At 49.5% G+C, this 18,816-nt stretch overlaps 1 protein-coding gene across 1 annotated transcript in view; it reads left to right on the plus strand.

Moving 5' to 3' along the window:
* TMEM132D (transmembrane protein 132D) overlaps positions 1–18,562 on the plus strand; it is an 832,693-nt gene extending 814,131 nt beyond the window's left edge. Inside the window, exons 6-9 of the mRNA XM_017504530.2 lie at positions 6,016–6,221; positions 8,673–8,946; positions 11,313–11,504; positions 15,303–18,562. Coding sequence (XP_017360019.1) covers positions 6,016–6,221; positions 8,673–8,946; positions 11,313–11,504; positions 15,303–16,487 — 1,857 coding nt within the window. The 3' untranslated portion in view covers positions 16,488–18,562. The remainder of the gene's footprint in view (positions 1–6,015; positions 6,222–8,672; positions 8,947–11,312; positions 11,505–15,302) is intronic.
* The last annotated feature ends 254 nt before the right edge of the window (positions 18,563–18,816 follow it).

Raw genomic sequence — 18,816 nt, forward strand, 5'->3', positions numbered from 1 at the left:
AATTTTGATGCCTGGTTGTTCCAGCAGCACTTTCTGGAAAGGCTGTCAAAGACTTTTCCTTCATTGGGTAGCCTTTACTCCTTTGTCAAAGATCAGTTGTCTACATTTATGCAGGTCTGTTCCTGGGCTCTCTTTTCTGTCCTATTCATCAATTTCTCTGTTCTTTCACCAACGCCACATGGTCTTGGCTATTAGGGCTTTCTAGGAAGCCTTGAACCTGAGTAATGTCTGTCCTCTGATTTTATTCTGGGTTGCATCCTCACAAAAATTAACTTACAGTGGGCCACAGAACTATATGCGAAAATGCAAAACGATAAAATTCCTGGAAGATAACACGGAGAGAGTCTAGATATCATCATGTTTGGTGATGGCTTTTCAGATATAACACCAAAGGTGCAATCCATGAAAGAAAGAATTGATAATCTGAACTTTATTAAAATTAAACACTTCTGCATATGCAGTTTTTGTTTGTGAATACAAGCTTTCAACTTGAAGGACACCAGAATGACACCCAAAAGATGTGTTTTTGACATTAGAATTATTTTGAGTTAAAGGTAATTAATAAGAAGCAAAGGCAGGAAAGTTCTCTCTACCATCTCCTTTCCTACCTAAAAGGACAATATAAACTCTCCTTTTCTGGAGATGATTCTAGACTATGATTAGCCCAGAGTTGACACGAGAAAAGAAAATGTGCAAACAAACCTGTCTCCATCAGTTTCCCCATATATTTACCTTCCTGTAGTTTCTCAACCATTGGAGGCCTAAGGCCATTTCCTTTCTGCTGTTATTTCTCTATAAAATTATTGTGCTTTGTGGAAGATGCTACATGCACCCAAATTTTAGTCATCTCTTTGAATTACTCATTCCTAAGTTTCTTCCATGGATATAGGCAATGTAAATGTTGATAACTTTATGTTTTTCTAAAAAAGAAAAATTTCCATTCATTTGCAGAGTCATAAAAGCTGTGTCATGGAGCTCAATGGAATACATTTACAAACAGGGCTTAGAATACTGGTTCCTCACATGGCCACGGGGGGGATCATCACATACCGGGGCCTGTTGGGGGTTGGGGGACTAGGGGAGGGATAGCAGGGGGTGGGGGGATTGGGGAGGGATAGCATTAGGAGAAATACCTAATGTAGATGACAGGGGATGGATGCAGCCAACCACCACCATGGCACGTGTATACCTATGTGACAATCCTGCACGATCTGCACATGTGCCCAGAACTTAAAGCATGATAAAAAAAATTTTTTTAAATACTGGTTTTCAACTGGGGGTGCTGGTACTGCCCTGGGTTCTTAAGCAGTGTCTGGAGTCATTGCTGGCCATCCCGCTGGGGAGAGGGATGCTGCTGGCGTCGGAGGTGGAGGCCGGGGGTGCAGCTCAGCAGCCTACACTGCCCTGAACAGCCTCCTACAGCAAAGAACCCTCCAGCCCCAAATGGGCAGGGGCTGAGAACCCAGGCCCAGACCAGCACCTGGCACGTGGCAAGAGCGGCTTGGGTGGATTGTTATTAAAATGATTTCCTCTCAGACCGCTCATTAGTGACTGTGAGAACACAAGTGTGATCTCATGACCCAGACCACATGGTGGACAGTTTTGAGGACAAAGAAAAGAGAACATTCACGGAATGCATTATTTCCTCTGACCCAGGAAAGGACTGAAAGTGGAAATTTGAGATTGTGTAAAAATGTTCTGTTTTCATTTAAAAATAACAGAGCTTCCTGGGAATTTGAATTTCTGATTTCAGAAGAAAATAGGCTATAGAATACAGAGTATATACAGAATCTTCTGGTATAGATGATTCCAAAAACACCAGAATATCCCTGTTCCATGTCATAACTAAGAGGCCCACTGTGGCTGACATGGAAAGAGACTCAGACTTTCTTCCAGAAAGTGCCATCACTCAGCCTCGAGGAGTGCTGGTAGCAGGCAGCCCCCAGTGGTTAGCTCCTTGGGGGTCCCTGTGTTTTGAGCTGAGTCGTGCTCTTTTTCAGGTAGCCCTAGCTATTAACAGAGATGGTGGTTCAAGGGTCTGATCACTTTCACCAAAGCGGGGCTCTTCCCCGGGCACCCACTCTGCTCCAGACCCCTCAGGGGAGCTAGCAGAAATGTTGCCAGGTCTTCCTCTTGATCCCAGAGCTCCCACTGCCATCCTGGGTCCTTCCCTTCCTCCTTCATGGATATTACGGCCTCATGGACCTTCTGTCTCAGCCTCTGCTCCCCAGAGACCCCAGAATCCCACTGTGGCATGCGACGGATGTGAGGGTAGACCCTGGACCCAGAACGTCCTGGATTCTACTCCCAGTTCCGAGGTGTCCCAGCTGAGTGAACTTTAGCAAGTCACCGACTCTCATCATGCCCCAGCTTCTCATCTTCACAATGGGGATTGTAATCATGCCGACCTTGCTGGGTTACTGTCGGAATCACTCAAGTCAGTGCCGGTGCATACCCGGGAAGGCTGCCAGGTAGACAGTTGTCCTCGATGCCAGCTCTAACACCTGATCTGTGAAGCCCCAACAAGGAGCTGGCTCTCCCAAGTTCCCAGCTACTCTCCTCTCCATGCATGCTGGCAGGTCTCTCCTGGAGCAGGGAAGCAGGCTCTAGGGATTGAATAGCTGACTGTATTTGTCTGCACAGTTGACTGCATAGTCTCCTAGGCTTCCCATAAAAAAATTCCAAAGATCAGGTGGCTTACACACACAGCTTTATTTTCTCACAGTGCCAGATGCCAGAAGTCAGAGATGGGGTCTCTGCAGGTTTGGTTTCTCCCTGGCCTGGGGGCAGCCATTTCCCACTGTGTTCTCCCGTGGTCTTTTCCCTGTGCATCGCTGGTCTCTCTGCATGGCTGAGTGTCCTTGATCTCTTCTTCTTAAAAGGACACCAGGCCGGGTGCTGTGGCTCATGCCTGTAATCTCAGCAATTTGGGAGGCTGAGGCTGGTGGATCACCTGAGGTTAGGAGTTTGCGACCAGCCTGGCCAACATGGCAAAACCCTGTATCTACTAAAAATACAAAAATTAGCTGGGCGTGGTGGCGCTTACCTGTAGTTCCTGCTGCTCAGGAGGCATGACAATCGCTTGAGCCCAGGAGGCGGAGGCAAGGTTGCAGTGAGCCAAGATTGTGCCACTGCACTCCAGCCTGGGTGACAGAGTGACACTCCATCTCAAAAACAAACAAAAAAAGAGGACACTGGGCAGATTGCGTTAGGGCCCATGATGGTGACCTCATTTTTACTTAACTACCCCTTTAAAGACCCCACCTCAAAATACAGTCAGATTCATTTGAATTTTGGGAGGGAACCAAATTCAGCCCACAATAGGCTCAAGCTGCCTCTTTTGCCCTCTGTAAATGGAGCGGCCCTGCTGACCTGAAGTCCCTCTGCGCCATGTCCCTGCCCCCTGCCATAGCACATCCTCCTCCAGTGTGTCCATTTAAAACTGGGTCCAGTGTGTCCTCCAGTGCATCCACTTAAAACTTGCTTATCTCTTGGCAGAAAAGTGTGTGTTGTTCATTAACAGGTACACCTGACTTAGGGAAAGTTGTTTCCCAATGAATAAGCCTAGCATAATGAGCCAAAGTTCTCTTCTGATTAATTAGCACCATGTGGCAGCCCCTCATGGCGATAGGACACTAAGCATCAATGTTCTTATCTGGAAAATGGGGGTAAGGGTATCATCTAATGGATATATTGTGAGGATTCGGTGGAATAAGTTATTGACACTTAGTACAGTACCTTGCATGTAGCAAACAATAAATATTACCCACTACTATTACTGTTACCACTATTATTAATGTTACATATAGAGAGAGGGACATAGTTTCACTCTGTTGCCCAGGCTGGAGTGCAATGGCATGAGCTTGGCTCACTGCAATGTCAGCATCCTGAGCCCAAGCAGCTGGGCTTACAGGTGCCACCACGCCCAGATATTTTTTTTTATTTTATTTTTAGTAGACATAGGCTTTCACCATGTTGGCCAGGCTGGTCATGAACTCCTGACCTCAAGTGACCCCCATTTTTAATCCAAGACAGAGACCAAGCACAAAAAGGCACTACCTAACTTGAGAATTGGAGGCAAGCATTCCTGTAGGATGTCTACATCCGCCAAGTTTGAGGGAAGAGAAAAGAAAATTTCAACATCCTTAGCTTTAGTTCTTAAAAAAAAAGAGAGAGAGAGAGAAATATTAGAAGAACATAAATTTTACCAAGATTATTTAAATAAGATTTAAATTCATACAGCATTTAAACAGAAAAAAAGGAAGTGGCATTAAATTCACATAAGTGCTGGATTATGCACACCGGAGTCAGAAATATTAACCATATCCCCATAATGGAACAGTGCAACTGGCTGGAAATGGATTACAAGAGGGGTTCAAGAGTTTTAATAGATCATCCCTTCAAACCATCAGCATTGTAAAGTCGCAGTTAATAAATTATTTGACATGTACAGTTAGTCATATTTTAACGAGAGGTAATGAGCAGGTCTTGCCGGCTCACCTAGACCGTGACATTGCTCCAGTTCATCTCCCGGAGGGACAGTTTGGAATGTTTAACAATCTAATGCAATGGACAGAGCTCTGAAGGGAAGGATGGGTGTCTGAATGCTGGAAGGAGTTCTGCTGCCTCCAGCTGTTGCGGGAACACAGCTCAGATTTTCTCTCCAGACTGGGATGGAATTGGGGCCAGGTCCTCTCATGGGGCACTAGGCTTGTGTCTTCCTAAGCTCACCTAGGATAAGGAACCTGCATTCCAAGAGCCCAGGTGAGCTTAGGTAAGGTCCCCAGAGCCTAGGTGAGCTTAGGAAGGGTCCCCAGAGCCCAGGTGAGCTTAGGAAGGGTCCTCAGAGCCCAGGGGAACTTAGGGAAGGTCTCCAGAGACCACATGAGCTTAGGAAGGGTCCCCAGAGCCCAGGTGAGCTCCTCTAAGGATGAGGATATGGATATCTCTGGGAGCCAGTGGATATCTTTGGGAGCCATTATTCAGGCTGCCACACTCCCTCAAAGACATGTCCCAATTCTTGTTTAGGATGAGAACTAATGGACTCATTGCCCTCCCCCGGGAAAGCTGGGAGACAAGACAAGAGAACAAAGTCCTTACATTGAACTTGGTTCTTCCCGTCAGCGCTGGCATGGAGGAGCCGTCTTGTGCCAGGTAGAAGTTGACAGCCTGGGCTCTGGAGCCAGACTCCCAGGGCTGAACCCTGGCACTGCCCTTCCTGGTAGAGAAACATAGGCAGGCTCCCCTAGTCCCGACTTCCTCAGCTGGAATATGGGAATGGCAGTGGTGCCTAGCGTTGTGGTTGTTCTGAGGGTGAAATGAATCCATGTATTTGGATTCCCTAAAAGGCAGAGCCTGAGACGTGCACTTGAGAGCAGGCGATTTATTTGGGGAATGGACTCTGGATGCAGAATGAGGGAGTGAACAGCAAGACAGGGCACATTTTGAAAAGCCAGCAGGAGGTGCATCATTGAGCTAGCTCACATGGCAGCAACTTCTGTGAAACCCCTTTGAGCCTCTCCAGGGAACTCTGCAGGATGGGGCTCAGAATCCACCCCTGTGCCTGGCAGGGAAAGTGATCTGCACATGGTCTGTTGAGGACATGCTCAGGATGCACCTGCGTGGGAGTGAAGAGAGTGGGGTGGGAAGAGGAGAGGCTAAGCGAGGTCAGCTTTGGGTGCAGCACAGCCAGCTCCACAAGGAGCCCTTAAGACCTAAGGGCAGTCTTCTATGGAAGATGTGGGATGAGTTGTCAGCAACACACTTACAGCCCCTGGGGAGGAGTACACCAACCCAGCCACAGGGACCCCAGGAATCCCGGGTAGGCTCAGAGAGCACCTGTCATAACAACATCTGCTATGCTCAAAAGCAACAGCCAATATCTACTCCACACCTGGACGTCCTCCCCACAGTAAGTGGTGTCCACCAGCCAGGGTGTTTCCGTTTCCTCCTTGGGCCACATGATGCAATGGAGGCTCACCTTCCCCTCCCCATTTCTCTCTCACCTCTTTACAGGTCTCTGACAGATGTGACTATGTCTTTGTCAATGGGAAAGAAATGAAAGGCAAGGTGAACGTGGTGGTGAACTTCACCTACCAGCACCTGAGCAGCCCCCTGGAGATGACAGTGTGGGTGCCCCGGCTTCCGCTGCAGATCGAGGTCTCGGACACCGAGCTCAATCAGATCAAAGGCTGGAGAGTGCCCATCGTCTCCAGCAGGAGGTGGGTGTTCCCCTCAAACTTCATGGCAGGCTAAGAAGGAAATGTACAGGGTGGTAAATTCGGGCATGGCTGGGTCTAAGGATATGGTACTCTAAAGACCAAGCCTCCCTCCACCGCTCAGCTTTGATTTGCTCTGTGTTAGCTTCATTCTCTATCAGCATTTCTCGGGAGGTTCCAGGCTTCCATCCTCTCTTCTCTGCAACTCCAGCAGAAAGTGGCTCCTCTCCTTCCCACCAGTTTCAGCGAAGTCCTGAATTTCAGTCTGATCCTCACTGGGATTTTGTACCCTTCCTTATCTAGTTACTGTAGCCAAGTCTCTCGGACATACTGCATAGCTGGCTGGACTCCACCAGCTGAAGCCAGAGGAGCTGGAGGGGGAGGTGGACCAAGGCTGGATGAATGGACAAATTCCAGGAGAAGGGAAAATTGATGCCAGAAAGAAGGCACTGGATGTCCCTTGGAAGGACATCTGACAGGGTCATCCGGATCTGAGCTGCCTCTCTGTGCTTCAGTGCAGAAGCTCTGAGCTCTCTGCCTGGTGAAACGAGGTCTGAAGTTGCCCACTGAGTGTCTGATACATTACCCCTGTGGTGTTTGGTACAGCCCCAGGAGTCTCCAACACCTACCATTAGGCAACCACGCGAGTACCATGTAAAGAAGGTGGTAGGAGCCAGGCTCTTCGTTCACAGACTTTGTCATCTCTGAGAAACTGTGTGTAAGAATTCATGCATTAGGGACATGTTGATTGCTAAAAGGAAGTATGTGCAGCAGAATGAGACAAGGAAATATTCCTAGAGTCTGCATACTCAACAGGGGGTGGAGAATTGGTGCTTATCTGAGGAATAACATATATTCCTCTTCTTGCAAGCTCATTCCTTTAGTCCTGTGACCCCCGGGAGACGTGACGCTTCAAGGACAAAGCCTGTGGGTCTCGTGGACAGCTGGGAGCTGGCTTCCGCAATGATTCTCTCTTGGTTGTTGGGGTTTCTGGTGTTGAGTTGGGGCTGTGGATTAGAGAGTGGCCATTGGTGCTGCAGAGGGAAGAGACTGGAGGGGAAGATTCACCAAAGACCTGGCTGAGTGTGACCGCAGTGCATCCCAGGTGCTGCCACAGCTTCCTGATTCAGACATGGCAGCAGAGTGAGTGTGACAGGGAGCAGCTGCTCTTCTGATGGAGACCGAGATGGTGCCCTCAAAGGGCCGACTGCACACGAGGGGCCAGATGTTGAGGAGCAGCTGACATCTGTCTCCTGCCATCCACCCTGGCCTTCTGTGCCGTGCTTACCACATTTGGCCTCACCTTTGGTTAAACATTCACCCTTGTTGTGTGCTGGGGTACAGAGCCACACCATTCATCCCTGGCCCTGTCACGTGAGCTGGCCATTCTGTCTAACACAGTGGCTTATCCTAAAGCTTAGTGGTTTACAAATTAACCCCAAACTTAATGTGGCTTAAAAGAACAACATGCGGGCCAGGCATGGTGACTCATGCCTGTAGTCCCGGCACTGAGACTGAGGCAGGCAGATGGCTTAAGCCCAGGAGTTCAAGACCAGCCTGGGCAACACAGAGAGACCACATCTCTACACAAAATTTTACAAATCAGCCAGGCATGGTGGCTTGCACCATAGTCCCAGGTATTCAGGATGCTGGAGTGGAAGGATTGCTTGAGTTCAGGAGTTCGAGGCTGCAGTGAGCTGAAATTGCACCCCAGTACTCCGGCCTGGGTAACGGAGCAAGGCCCTGCTGCAAAAAGAAAAAAACAACCTGCATTATCTCACAGTTCTGTGGCTCTGGAGTCCAGGCATGGCTGAGCTGGGTCTTCTGAGCAGGGCCTCTGCCAGGCTCAATCCACGTGTCAGTGGGGCTGGGGTCCCGTCTCAAGGCTCACGTGGTGAAGGATCTACTCTAGGCTCACTGGTGCAGGTGCTGCCTGGTCTCAGTTCCTCGCTGGTGCTGGCCAGAGGTCGCTCTCAGTTTCTAGCTGGGTGGAAACCTCCACAGCACAGCTCACAGCATGCAACTTCCTTCATCAGAGTGAGCAAGTGAGAAAAACCAAGGACGGACAATACAAGCAAGACAGAAGTCACGGGCTTTTCAAGTCTAGCCACGAAAGTGACCAGCCAATCACTTTGCCATAACTTTTTCACTGGACAAAAGAAACTAGGTCCAGCCCACACTCAAGGGGAGGGGTTTACATGAAGCAGACACCAGGAGGTGAGAGGGGTCACTGGAAACAGCTGAAATCCTGCTTGCTGCACTGATCATGCTGATGGGTCAGTGCTGAGGCCAGTGCAGTGGTTAATATCTGAATTTCACCCCTGCATGTCTGCCTGTAAACCCCTTGAAGGCTCATGGCTTGCTTCCCTCTGCAGCCCCCACCAGGCTCCACACACAGCCCCTTCTAGAGGACCCACAAGTAACTGTCTACGAACTGCACTGCCTCTTTCACAGGCCCGCCGGGGACAGTGAGGAAGAGGAGGACGATGAGCGGAGGGGCCGCGGCTGCACCCTGCAGTACCAGCATGCCATGGTGCGGGTCCTCACGCAGTTCGTGGCTGAGGCGGCCAGCCCTGGAGGACACCTGGCCCACCTGCTGGGCTCCGACTGGCAAGTGGACATCACGGAGCTGATAAATGACTTCGTGCAGGTGGAGGAGCCCAGGATCGCCAGGCTGCAGGGTGGACAGGTCCTGGTGGGGCAGGAGCTTGGGATGACCACCATTCAGGTACAAAATCCCCAAAGCAAGCTCTGTCTTCCCACCTTTGCTCTGCTCAGAGGAGAATTCAGCTGTCTGTCGTTACTGGGAATAGGATCTAGTTTCAGGATGGGTAAATTCAAAGAAATTGTCCAGTAAACAATACGAGTGATGCAGGCTGGGCACAGTGGCTCATGCTTGTAATCCCAACACTTTGGGAGGCCGAGGCAGGCAGGTCATCTGAGCTCAGTAGTTTGAGACTGGCCTGGGTAACATGGCTGGAGAGGGCCAGCCACAACACTCGGGTTTTGAAACAAACACTTTTACAAAACAGTGTTCTGGGAGGCTTGCAAGGGTTTGGTCATTTACCTCCCAGCTGAGAACAAAGCAAGAGTTTGTTTTCTTTCCGTACACATGTAAGGGGTACAAGCAGAGTTTTGTTTCCTGGACATGTCGCGTGTCGGCCTTGTATCCATCACCCAAATAACATACACTGGAGCCAAAGGAAGAGCTTATTCCTCAGCAGCTGCCCCATCTGCAAGCGAGGCGACTGTCTTATCAGGCAATCTGTGAGGTTTCTAAAACAGCTGTGCCTGAGGAATCGTTATAACTGAGACTAGATTGGATCATGGAAGATTTAAAACATATCCATTCTAGAAAAGTGGCTGGTATATATAAAACTTCATTTTATCCAAGGAGGAAAATAAATGGATTTGGGCTGTAGACCAGGAGTCACATGCTCAGATGAGCTCTAAAAGCCCAGAAGCTGCCATCAGTGAGGAGAAGAGGCTGGGTGTGAGCTGCAAGACGGCAGCTGACTTTTTCTGTTAGAGAGACAACAGGGAGTGGTGAGGCCTGTGGAAAAGGGGCAAGCTGTTACCCACAGCAAAAGCTGCCAGTAAGAAATGTCCACCGCAGCCATATGTGACAATTTTCCAGAAAAGCTGGAATTCTGTGTTTTTATATGAAATCTTCTGGCTCTCTAAATCGTCATTAATTCTGTTTTAAAATATGATTTGTGTCAGACAAAACATATCTGTCTCACAGATGAGAGCTTGCAACCTCCAAAACTGACTAAGAAGTTGAAAGGCCTGAATCCCTACCATAAATCGATAGGCTTGACTGATACTGATGCCCAGAAGCTCACAGTGAGATGAGAATTCGGTATTCACATCTTCCCTTAAGTGATCATTTCAGTGCAGGGAGGAAGAGACATACCGTTCAGAAGTCAGGTGTCGGGGAGAGGAAGCGAGCCAGCTTCTCACACATTCAACATGGACATTGTTTTGGGGAGGCATCTAGTCCTGCGAGCCTTGCTTCTTTCTTTTCTCACTGCATCCTCCTGAGTCATAAATTCACTTGTCCACTTTCCTCTGGGGATGCATCTCTCATGCTAGCTGCCATTTAAATTATCACAATCGGACCAGAAAGTGAAGGTGGCATTTGGTTAGAAATAAGGAGCTTTGATTCCTGGTCTGAAAGCATCCTGGGAAAAGTGCTGCCTTGACATACGTCATAGATATCACCAAAAACGTGAAGGAGAAAGAGCTCCAGGCAGCAGGAGAGCAGAGGCTGGGTTACACGCAGCCATGAGGAGTCTAAGACAGCTCTTCATTGTTTGGGCGAAAGTGAGCGGAGGAAGAGGTGATGCCACAGAAGTTCCTCAAAAGCAGATTTCCTGTTCAGGGTCTAAACCGCACACAAGCCTCATTTCCCAGGTCATTCCAGGCGTCCAGAGGGGAAATGAGGCTTGGAGTCGGTCTCAGGCGTAGACACTCATCACCTATGTTTATCAGAACACGCCGACCACACCCCACATCATCAGGCATCACGCGCAGCATTTCCCAGAGTGCACAGCGGGGTCCCCAGTGACACACAGGACTGAGGTGGGCCAGCAGGCTCCACCTTCTAGTTGCACATTGGTTTCCATGTGCAAGAGAGAAAGCTATCAATATGTACCCAGTACACCCAACCCATTGTTCACTGATGGTAGGAAGGCTTTAGAAAACCAAATCGTTTAAGTAAAATAAATAATGTTAAACAAAATACACAGTAAAGAGTGGAGACACGATCTGTGCTGTAGAAGAATCATAAAGTTAACAGTCAAATGAAGATGTCAGCTCCTCCTGTCCAGGATGCAGCACGGTGGGAAACGGAGCTGAACTGTGGGGTGTGGGGAGGGGCCAAGCCCTATCTGCCCACTTCTTCACACCACCTCACTGCTATGCAAAATATATGCTTTGGCAGGCAGTATCAGTGGGAAAGGCCCGTTCTCATTCATTCTGGCTCACGTGCTGCCCTGTCGCCACCTGCACACCGGGCACCTCCTCCTGCGACTGGAGGAAGTGCCCAGACCACAGAAAGCCTTTCCTTGTCATGTCGCTTCTGCCCTCCAGATCCTGTCTCCTCTGTCAGACACCATCCTGGCTGAAAAGACCATTACTGTGCTGGACGAGAAGGTGACCATCACGGACCTCGGGGTGCAGCTGGTGACGGGGCTGTCGCTGTCCTTGCAGCTCAGCCCAGGAAGCAACAGGGCCATCTTTGCCACTGCGGTGGCTCAGGAACTTCTGCAGAGGCCCAAACAGGTATGGAGGAGGGCTTGAGACACACCTCAGCGGGGGTCCCACACCAGGTGGATCAGACACCAGGCAGGCGCCACACCAGGCGGGCCCCACAATACAGTGGGGTCACACATCAGGTGTTTCTCCACCTGCAAAGGGAGCTTCTGAAGCGGACGGCTGCTCTGCGTCATGTTTCCCAGCTCCCCCATGCAGAGATGAAAGAAATATATACATACATAAGGGCTGCAACATGCAAAAAATGGGAAGCCACCAAGGGGCAGGAGCCCTGGAGGGAAGGCCCGCCCCTCATCCATCATCGTGCAAGTGCGCGCAGGTGATCACCTGTGCTGTCCACGCCCTTCCTGCTTCCACGTGGGCGTGAGGGCACATGCAGGCCGAGAGCAGGTGCACAGCCTGCTGCCAAGGTCCTGCTGGAGTGGGGGTGCCAGACCTGCTGAGTCTGTGGGGAGCCCATGGCAGGAGATCGCTTTCAGACCATTCATTGTTCAGCTCAAGGCAGAAACAGAGAACCGACGTCAGTATGGATTTTCTTTTATTTGGAACCAGTGTGAGCTAAGAGTGTGTTGTGTGTGTGTTTCTGTGTTTTATGTATGTGTGTATTGTATCTATGTGTGTTGTATGTGTGCATGTGTGTCTACATGTATGTGTTATGTATATGTTGTTTTTGCTTTGTCTATGTGCATGTGTATATGTATGTGTCTCGTGTCAGTATTTTGTGTTGCTCATTTTGTGTTGTGTGTGTTTGGGTTGTATAGGAACCTGTGTGCATGTATATGTGTATGTGTGTTGTGAATGTATTGTATGATTGCACGTATCTGTGTGTGCTGTGTGCCTATGTATGTCGTGTTTTTGCTTCATGTGTGCCTATGTGTATGCATGTGTATATATGTGTCTTGTGTCAGTATTTTGTATTGCTTGTTGTGTTGTGTATGTTTGTGTTGTATAGGAACCTGTGTGCATGTATATGTGTATGTGTGTTGTGAATGTATTGTGTGTATGTATGCATTGTGGTGTTGTATGTGTGCACATGTATGTGTGTGTGCTGTGGGTCTATGTTGTTTTTGCTTTATGTGTGTCTATATGCATGTGTCTTGTGTCAGTATTGTGTTGTATGTGCTGTATAGATGTCAGTGTGCGTGTCTAAGTGTATGTGTATGTATGTTGTGAATGTATTATGTGTTGTGTGTATGTGTGTGGTGCATGTGTTCGTGTGTGGATACAATGGCTTACAAGGGGACTGTTACAGAGGACCTTTGAATATAGTAAGTTCTCCTCTCTCATTAGAAGTGGATAAACTTTTCTTAGAACACAGGGAGTTGGGTGAACTTTGCTTAACAACAAAACTCAGTGGTTGCAGGTGGTTAGTTCTTTGTGCCCATGAAAAGGGATCCTCCTCCCACAGGCAGCTGGAAGCCCCCAGCCGTATGGGACATTGTTCTGGCCACTTTCCTTCTGGATCAGGAAACTTTCCTGTGCACTCCTCCTCAGCAGGCGAGGTCCCAGGCCTGCCCTGCCTGCGTGCACCAGCTGCGGCTGCGACCATGTTCGAGGAGGCAGGAGCGCCACACTGGACGTGCCAAGGGGCACAAAGAGCCTCCCCACTTGCCCAGCCTGCACCTGTCACGCCATGCTCCCCTCTCAGGCACGCGCTAATCTCCTCGTCCTTATACGACAGTCTTTGTTTGCAGAGTTTTGGGTTAGAAAACACTTGAAAGTAGATGGTCCCAATAACAGATATGAATTCTTGGCCAAAGCGAACCTCCTTTTTCTCAAGAAAGGATGCCAGCCGAGAGGCATGTTACAGATAGCAATGAAGAAATAACCTGAGGCTTTTCTCGGTCTTTGTGGGAGATAACATCCGCTGGCCGCCAGCGAGGCATTAAGGAAGGGATAAGATGCAGCTAGAAGGCGGCCAGAGGGCTAATCCGTTCCTGCCATGTAGAGCTAAGCACGCCACCCTAAGATGTGCTCATAGGCAGTGTGCAGGGCTCTTACTCCTTGCATGCAGCTTGGCCCTGGCAGAGCTGGTTTCGGAAAATCCGTTGTGCGTTTGAATGCTCTGCTCAGATTTCGTGGTGGATGGAGAGAACCTGGTAAGTGTCACATCCAGTGGCCTCTGCACTGTGCCTGGGCAGGATTCTCCGCTTAGCAGGTAGTCCAAGTCAGCGTCTAACAGAATCAGTATTTCTTGGCTGAGCTGAATCAAGGAACAGAGGCCACCAGCCACGTTTGAGGAACCTTGCTTCTTACTTTCAAAGACTAAACAACACCTGTGTAAAACGTCTTCTGTCATGGTCAGGTGGGTTGTAAGAGAAAGAAATCCACTCAAGATTAAATAACAAGGGATGTGTTCTGAGGATTAGAAGTCTCACAGAACCCAGCTGGAAGACCTCAGAGGAAAGGGAAGGTCAACACTCTCATGCCCACTGTCTCTTCTGTGTTTTCATTTTGGTCTAACTCATTATTGTCTTCCTGTGGATAAATCCTCTGCCCAGACATTTGCTTATACATAATCCATCAGAAGACTTCATTCCCTAATTTTATATCAGCCCCCACTACACATCGTCCCAAGCCTAACTAACTTCTTCAGTCTTGTTTTTCTAATTTCAAGTTTGAGAGAGAAAGAGAAAGAAAGGGGAGAGAGAGAAAGAGAGAGAGAGAGAGAGAGAGGAGGAGAGAGGGGAGAGGGGAGGGGGAGGAGGGAGGGGGGAGGGGGGGGAGAGGGGAGAGGGGAGAGGAGAGAGGAGAGAGAGAGAGAGAGGTGCTGGCCAGCTCAGCGTTGCTGAGATTGATGGCTCTAGTGGCAGCAGCTGTCTCATTCCAATCAGCTGTAGCTGTGGCCCAGCGGGCAGGGTCATGGGCCGCCATCCGGGGCTTGGGTGGAGCAGGCTCTCCGAGAGGGAGGGAGGAGGGAAGAAGCAATGGATATGCCACCGTGCTGTCAAGCATAATGACATCTTCACCAAAATTAAAGGCTTGCATAAAATTGGAGGTTATCTCCAACGATCTGCCTGGTCAAACTATTAGCAAAGGAAGTTGGTCTAAACAGAATGAAAAAAGCGGGAGATTGAGGGGCGCACAAACCTTATCTCTGGCTGCTTTTTGGTCCTCCAGTTCCTCTAGCTGGGCTGGGTGGAGGGTGTGGTGGCGGAAGAGGAGAGTCTCCAATCAAGATGCTTCTCCTTCTCCGGCGGTCAGGCTTAACTCCTCCCTCCAAGCCAAGTCTACGTCCTGAGTCCAGGGCAGAGCTCCCCTGCAGACCCAGAAAAGGCGGGGTTGGCAGAACCACAGCCTGTAGCCCTGCCGTGGGGCCTCGTCTAGATCAGAGGCTTTCATCTGTGTTGCCAGTAATCAGTGAAGACTCCGTATTACAACTTAAAAATTATGTAATAAACATTTTTCATTTGAATGCGTAGCACTTGTAAATGATCCCACTAACCATCAATTTCCTTTGTTGTGCAATTTATTACTGTTCAGAAGTCGATTCTGAACAGCCCAAGGGCCCATCTTCCTTTTAACACCTTCAGGAGGGGAAAAAAAAAGAAAAGAAAAGCAAATCTTCATATGGAGTGTTAAATCCTGGCCCTGTTTTGTCATTTTCTTGTTGTATTTTGCTTTTGCATCGTTATGAGAATGTTTTCTTTTATACTCTTGGTACTTATCGCTTATTTCTACCTGTTTGAAAGGTTTGTCTTTGTTTTCATAGCAATATTTTGGCCATAGTGTATCTACTGTGCTAAGACTTAGGGCTCAATGAGCTTTTTGGCCCATTTTGATTAACTTACGTATTTTTCTCCATAGGAAGCAGCCATCAGTTGCTGGGTCCAGTTCAGTGATGGCTCAGTCACACCCTTGGATATTTACGATGGGAAAGACTTCTCTCTGATGGCCACATCCTTGGATGAGAAGGTGGTCTCCATCCACCAAGACCCCAAATTCAAGTGGCCTATAATTGCTGCGGAAACTGAAGGACAAGGCGCCCTGGTGAAGGTGGAAATGGTAATTAGTGAATCCTGCCAGAAATCCAAGAGGAAGAGTGTGTTAGCAGTGGGAACAGCAAACATCAAAGTTAAATTTGGCCAAAACGATGCTAACCCCAACACCAGCGACAGCAGACACACAGGGCCAGGGGTTCACCTGGAAAACACTGTCAGTGACAGACGGCCCAAAAAACCCCTGCAGGAATGGGGGAGCCAAGAAGGACAGTACTATGGCAGTTCTTCCATGGGGCTCATGGAGGGACGGGGCCCCACGACAGACAGGTCCCTCCTGCAGAAGAAGAAAGGCCGGGAAAGCCTTTTGGATGACGACAGCCACTGGCAGACCGTCCCCAGCGACCTCACCAGCTTCCCAGCGCAGGTGGACCTCCCCAGAAGCAATGGGGAAATGGATGGGAATGACCTCATGCAGGCGTCCAAAGGGCTGAGCGACCTAGAAATTGGGATGTATGCTTTGTTGGGCGTCTTCTGTTTGGCCATTTTGGTCTTCTTGATAAATTGTGTGACCTTTGCACTAAAATACAGACACAAACAGGTTCCCTTCGAGGAGCAGGAAGGGATGAGTCACTCCCATGACTGGGTTGGGTTGAGAAATCAGACAGAGCTGCTGGAGAATCGCATCAACTTTGCCTCCTCGCAAGATGAGCAGATCACTGCCGTTGACAGGGGCTTGGATTTCGAGGAGAGTAAGTATCTCCTCAGCACAAACTCCCAGAAGAGCATCAATGGGCAGCTGTTCAAACCTTTGGGACCCATCATCATCGATGGGAAAGATCAGAAAAGTGATCCCCCGACCTCCCCTACCTCAAAAAGGAAAAGGGTGAAATTCACCACCTTCACCGCCGTGTCCTCGGACGACGAGTGCCCCACCAGGAACTCCGTAGTGATGAGTAGCGAGGATGACATTAAGTGGGTCTGCCAGGACCTGGACCCCGGGGACTGTACTGAGCTGCACAACTACATGGAAAGGTTCCATGAAAACGTGTAAGCCAGACACACACAGACGCTGGTCCTCACTCACCTTTCAGCCTTTAATTCCAGGATGTGTAGCAATGGTGCCCCCGGAGAGAAATCAAGCAGCAGGACAGGAGGAGGATGGCGCGGTCAACAGAGCCTCAGCCACCGACCCCAGCTCGGCCGGACGCCCACATTCCAGCCTACAGCGTCTTGCTGAAGAGGTTATCATGCATGGCAAGGTTTCTAAAACTGGAGTCAAACACAGGTTCTGAATCACTGAGCGTCTGAGAGTTTCCAGGAAAGAACAGCCTTTCTCTCTCTCTGTAATCAAAACAATTTGGATATTATAAAATCCACATGGCTCCAGTATTCAATACTGCAGACTATGGAAGAAAAGCGCAGCTCAGGTGGGGCATCCGTGGGTCAGTGGGAGGAGGCGTGTCGTCGAAACCGGAGTGGCATGTCTCGCTGTCACAGGCAGTCCAGTGCCGCCGTCGGCCGTGGCAGGCATGATTGTGGGTCGCTGTCTCTCAAAGACTGGGCCAGAGCTGGCTCAGGTCCTGGACAGGCCAAGGCGGTGGCTGACAAGGACTGAAAGGGAACATGTGGGCCACTAGGCCACAAATGCCTTTGTAACTACATGCCAAGGACAAAGGCACGGACGCAAATCCTCTGAGCCCTTCAGAGCACTTCTTTATTTGTAAACTAAGGATACTGGGCATAGAATTTGAATCAGGTTCAGAGAACCAGGCTCTTTTTATTCACAGCAAGTTCACAATGGTTCCATTTGTATTCCTCCACTGCATCGCCACCCTCCCCAAAGCCGCTGGTCACGTGTGGGTGGGGGAGGGGCAGGGCAGTTTCTAGTATTTGCTGAGTCTTTTTCACCCCCTGGGTTTTGTGTCAACTCCCAAGTGACATTCTATAGAGAAGTCCCCCCCACCACCAACCTGCGCATATGTCCCACGCCATCCATCTGTGAAGAGGCCAGTCTCTGGGCATGGGCAGTACGTACACACAGTGAATTCCACACCAGGGGATATACGTTCCCTTGCTTTTCTAGAAAAAAAGAGCCACTTGGGACGGGTCTTTCACTGTTCATGGCAGATCTCCCATCCAAGAATGTGCCCTCGAGACTGTTGAGACAAACCTGGGTGCCGGTATGGAATGTGCAGGGCGTGTGGAGTTGGGGGGTTCCGGGTGCGAAAGCAGTGGGTCTAGCACACACCCAGACAGCACAGAAGACTTCTTCGCCTTGGAGGTGGGAACTGGTGGGGGCCTCGGTGCGTGTGGTGGAGATGCTGGTTTGCAGGTGCGTGATCCGGCAGTCAGCCCCGAAAGGTTTAGCGTTGCTTAAGATCAGCATGACTCTGGACATCCCTGAATCCCCTCACTTGCCAAACCTGTGAAGGGAGACATCAGAGGATTCCTGCCCCCACCTCACACCCACTCCAAGCTAGACAATGGTGTGTTGGATGATTGCCAGCCAGATGTGATCCTTTGAAATATGGTCGGGGACAGGGGGTGGCGGGCAGAAGAGGCTGTGCTGTTTATTCCATCTTCCATTTTTCCATCTGAGTCATTTTATTTCTCTCTCTGCTCTTTAGATGTGTTCCAGTCTCTCTCTGTGTGTCTCTGTATCTCTCTCCCCCTCCGAACCTCTCTCCTTGCTTCCTTTCTGTGTCTGTAACTCCAGGTGTGTCTTCATTCCTTCTCCTCTCCACAGAACTGAATTCTTTAGATCACGTGTCAGTTTCACCTGTTTATGCTTCCAGCCGAAGCCCTCTCCCCTGCAGTTGTGGTGCTATCAGTTTGCTCTTGAGACTGGGGTTTCTGCAGCCGGTAAGTCACCTGCTCCTCTCCGCAAGTTTGCTTACCTTGTTTGGCTGGGTGATTAAGCTGTCACCCCTTTTCGATGGGACTCCTGTGCTTTCAGTAGTGTCCTCATATTTCTTTCCATTCTTACCTGTGTCGCGTTCCGTTGAATACTGCAGCCGCTGCCCACTCCCAAATCCACCTACGTGTAGAATGTACTGTAGATTATAAGAATGTAATATATATTTATAAACTTACTGACTGTAAATATAAAGTTTGCATTCAGTGGCTCACGGGTGTTCTGTGTCTTTCTACACGTTGACCCCTCCAAGGGGCTCGCATCAATTGCAGATGGCTCTGCAAATGCTGTGGCTCTAAATGAAATGCAGATTTAAGGATCCCAGCACAATCCAATTACACCCTTACATCGTGTAGCACTGCTCTCTGCATTGAGGGGACGTTGACACATGGTGACGAAGTGCACTGTGTACTAAGCGCCTCTCCTTCAGGACCTGAAAGGATTTGCAAATAAATCACACGGGCAA

This window comes from Cebus imitator, unplaced genomic scaffold, assembly GCF_001604975.1.
Source record: "Cebus imitator isolate Cc_AM_T3 unplaced genomic scaffold, Cebus_imitator-1.0 Scaffold323, whole genome shotgun sequence".
NCBI lineage: Eukaryota > Metazoa > Chordata > Mammalia > Primates > Cebidae > Cebus > Cebus imitator.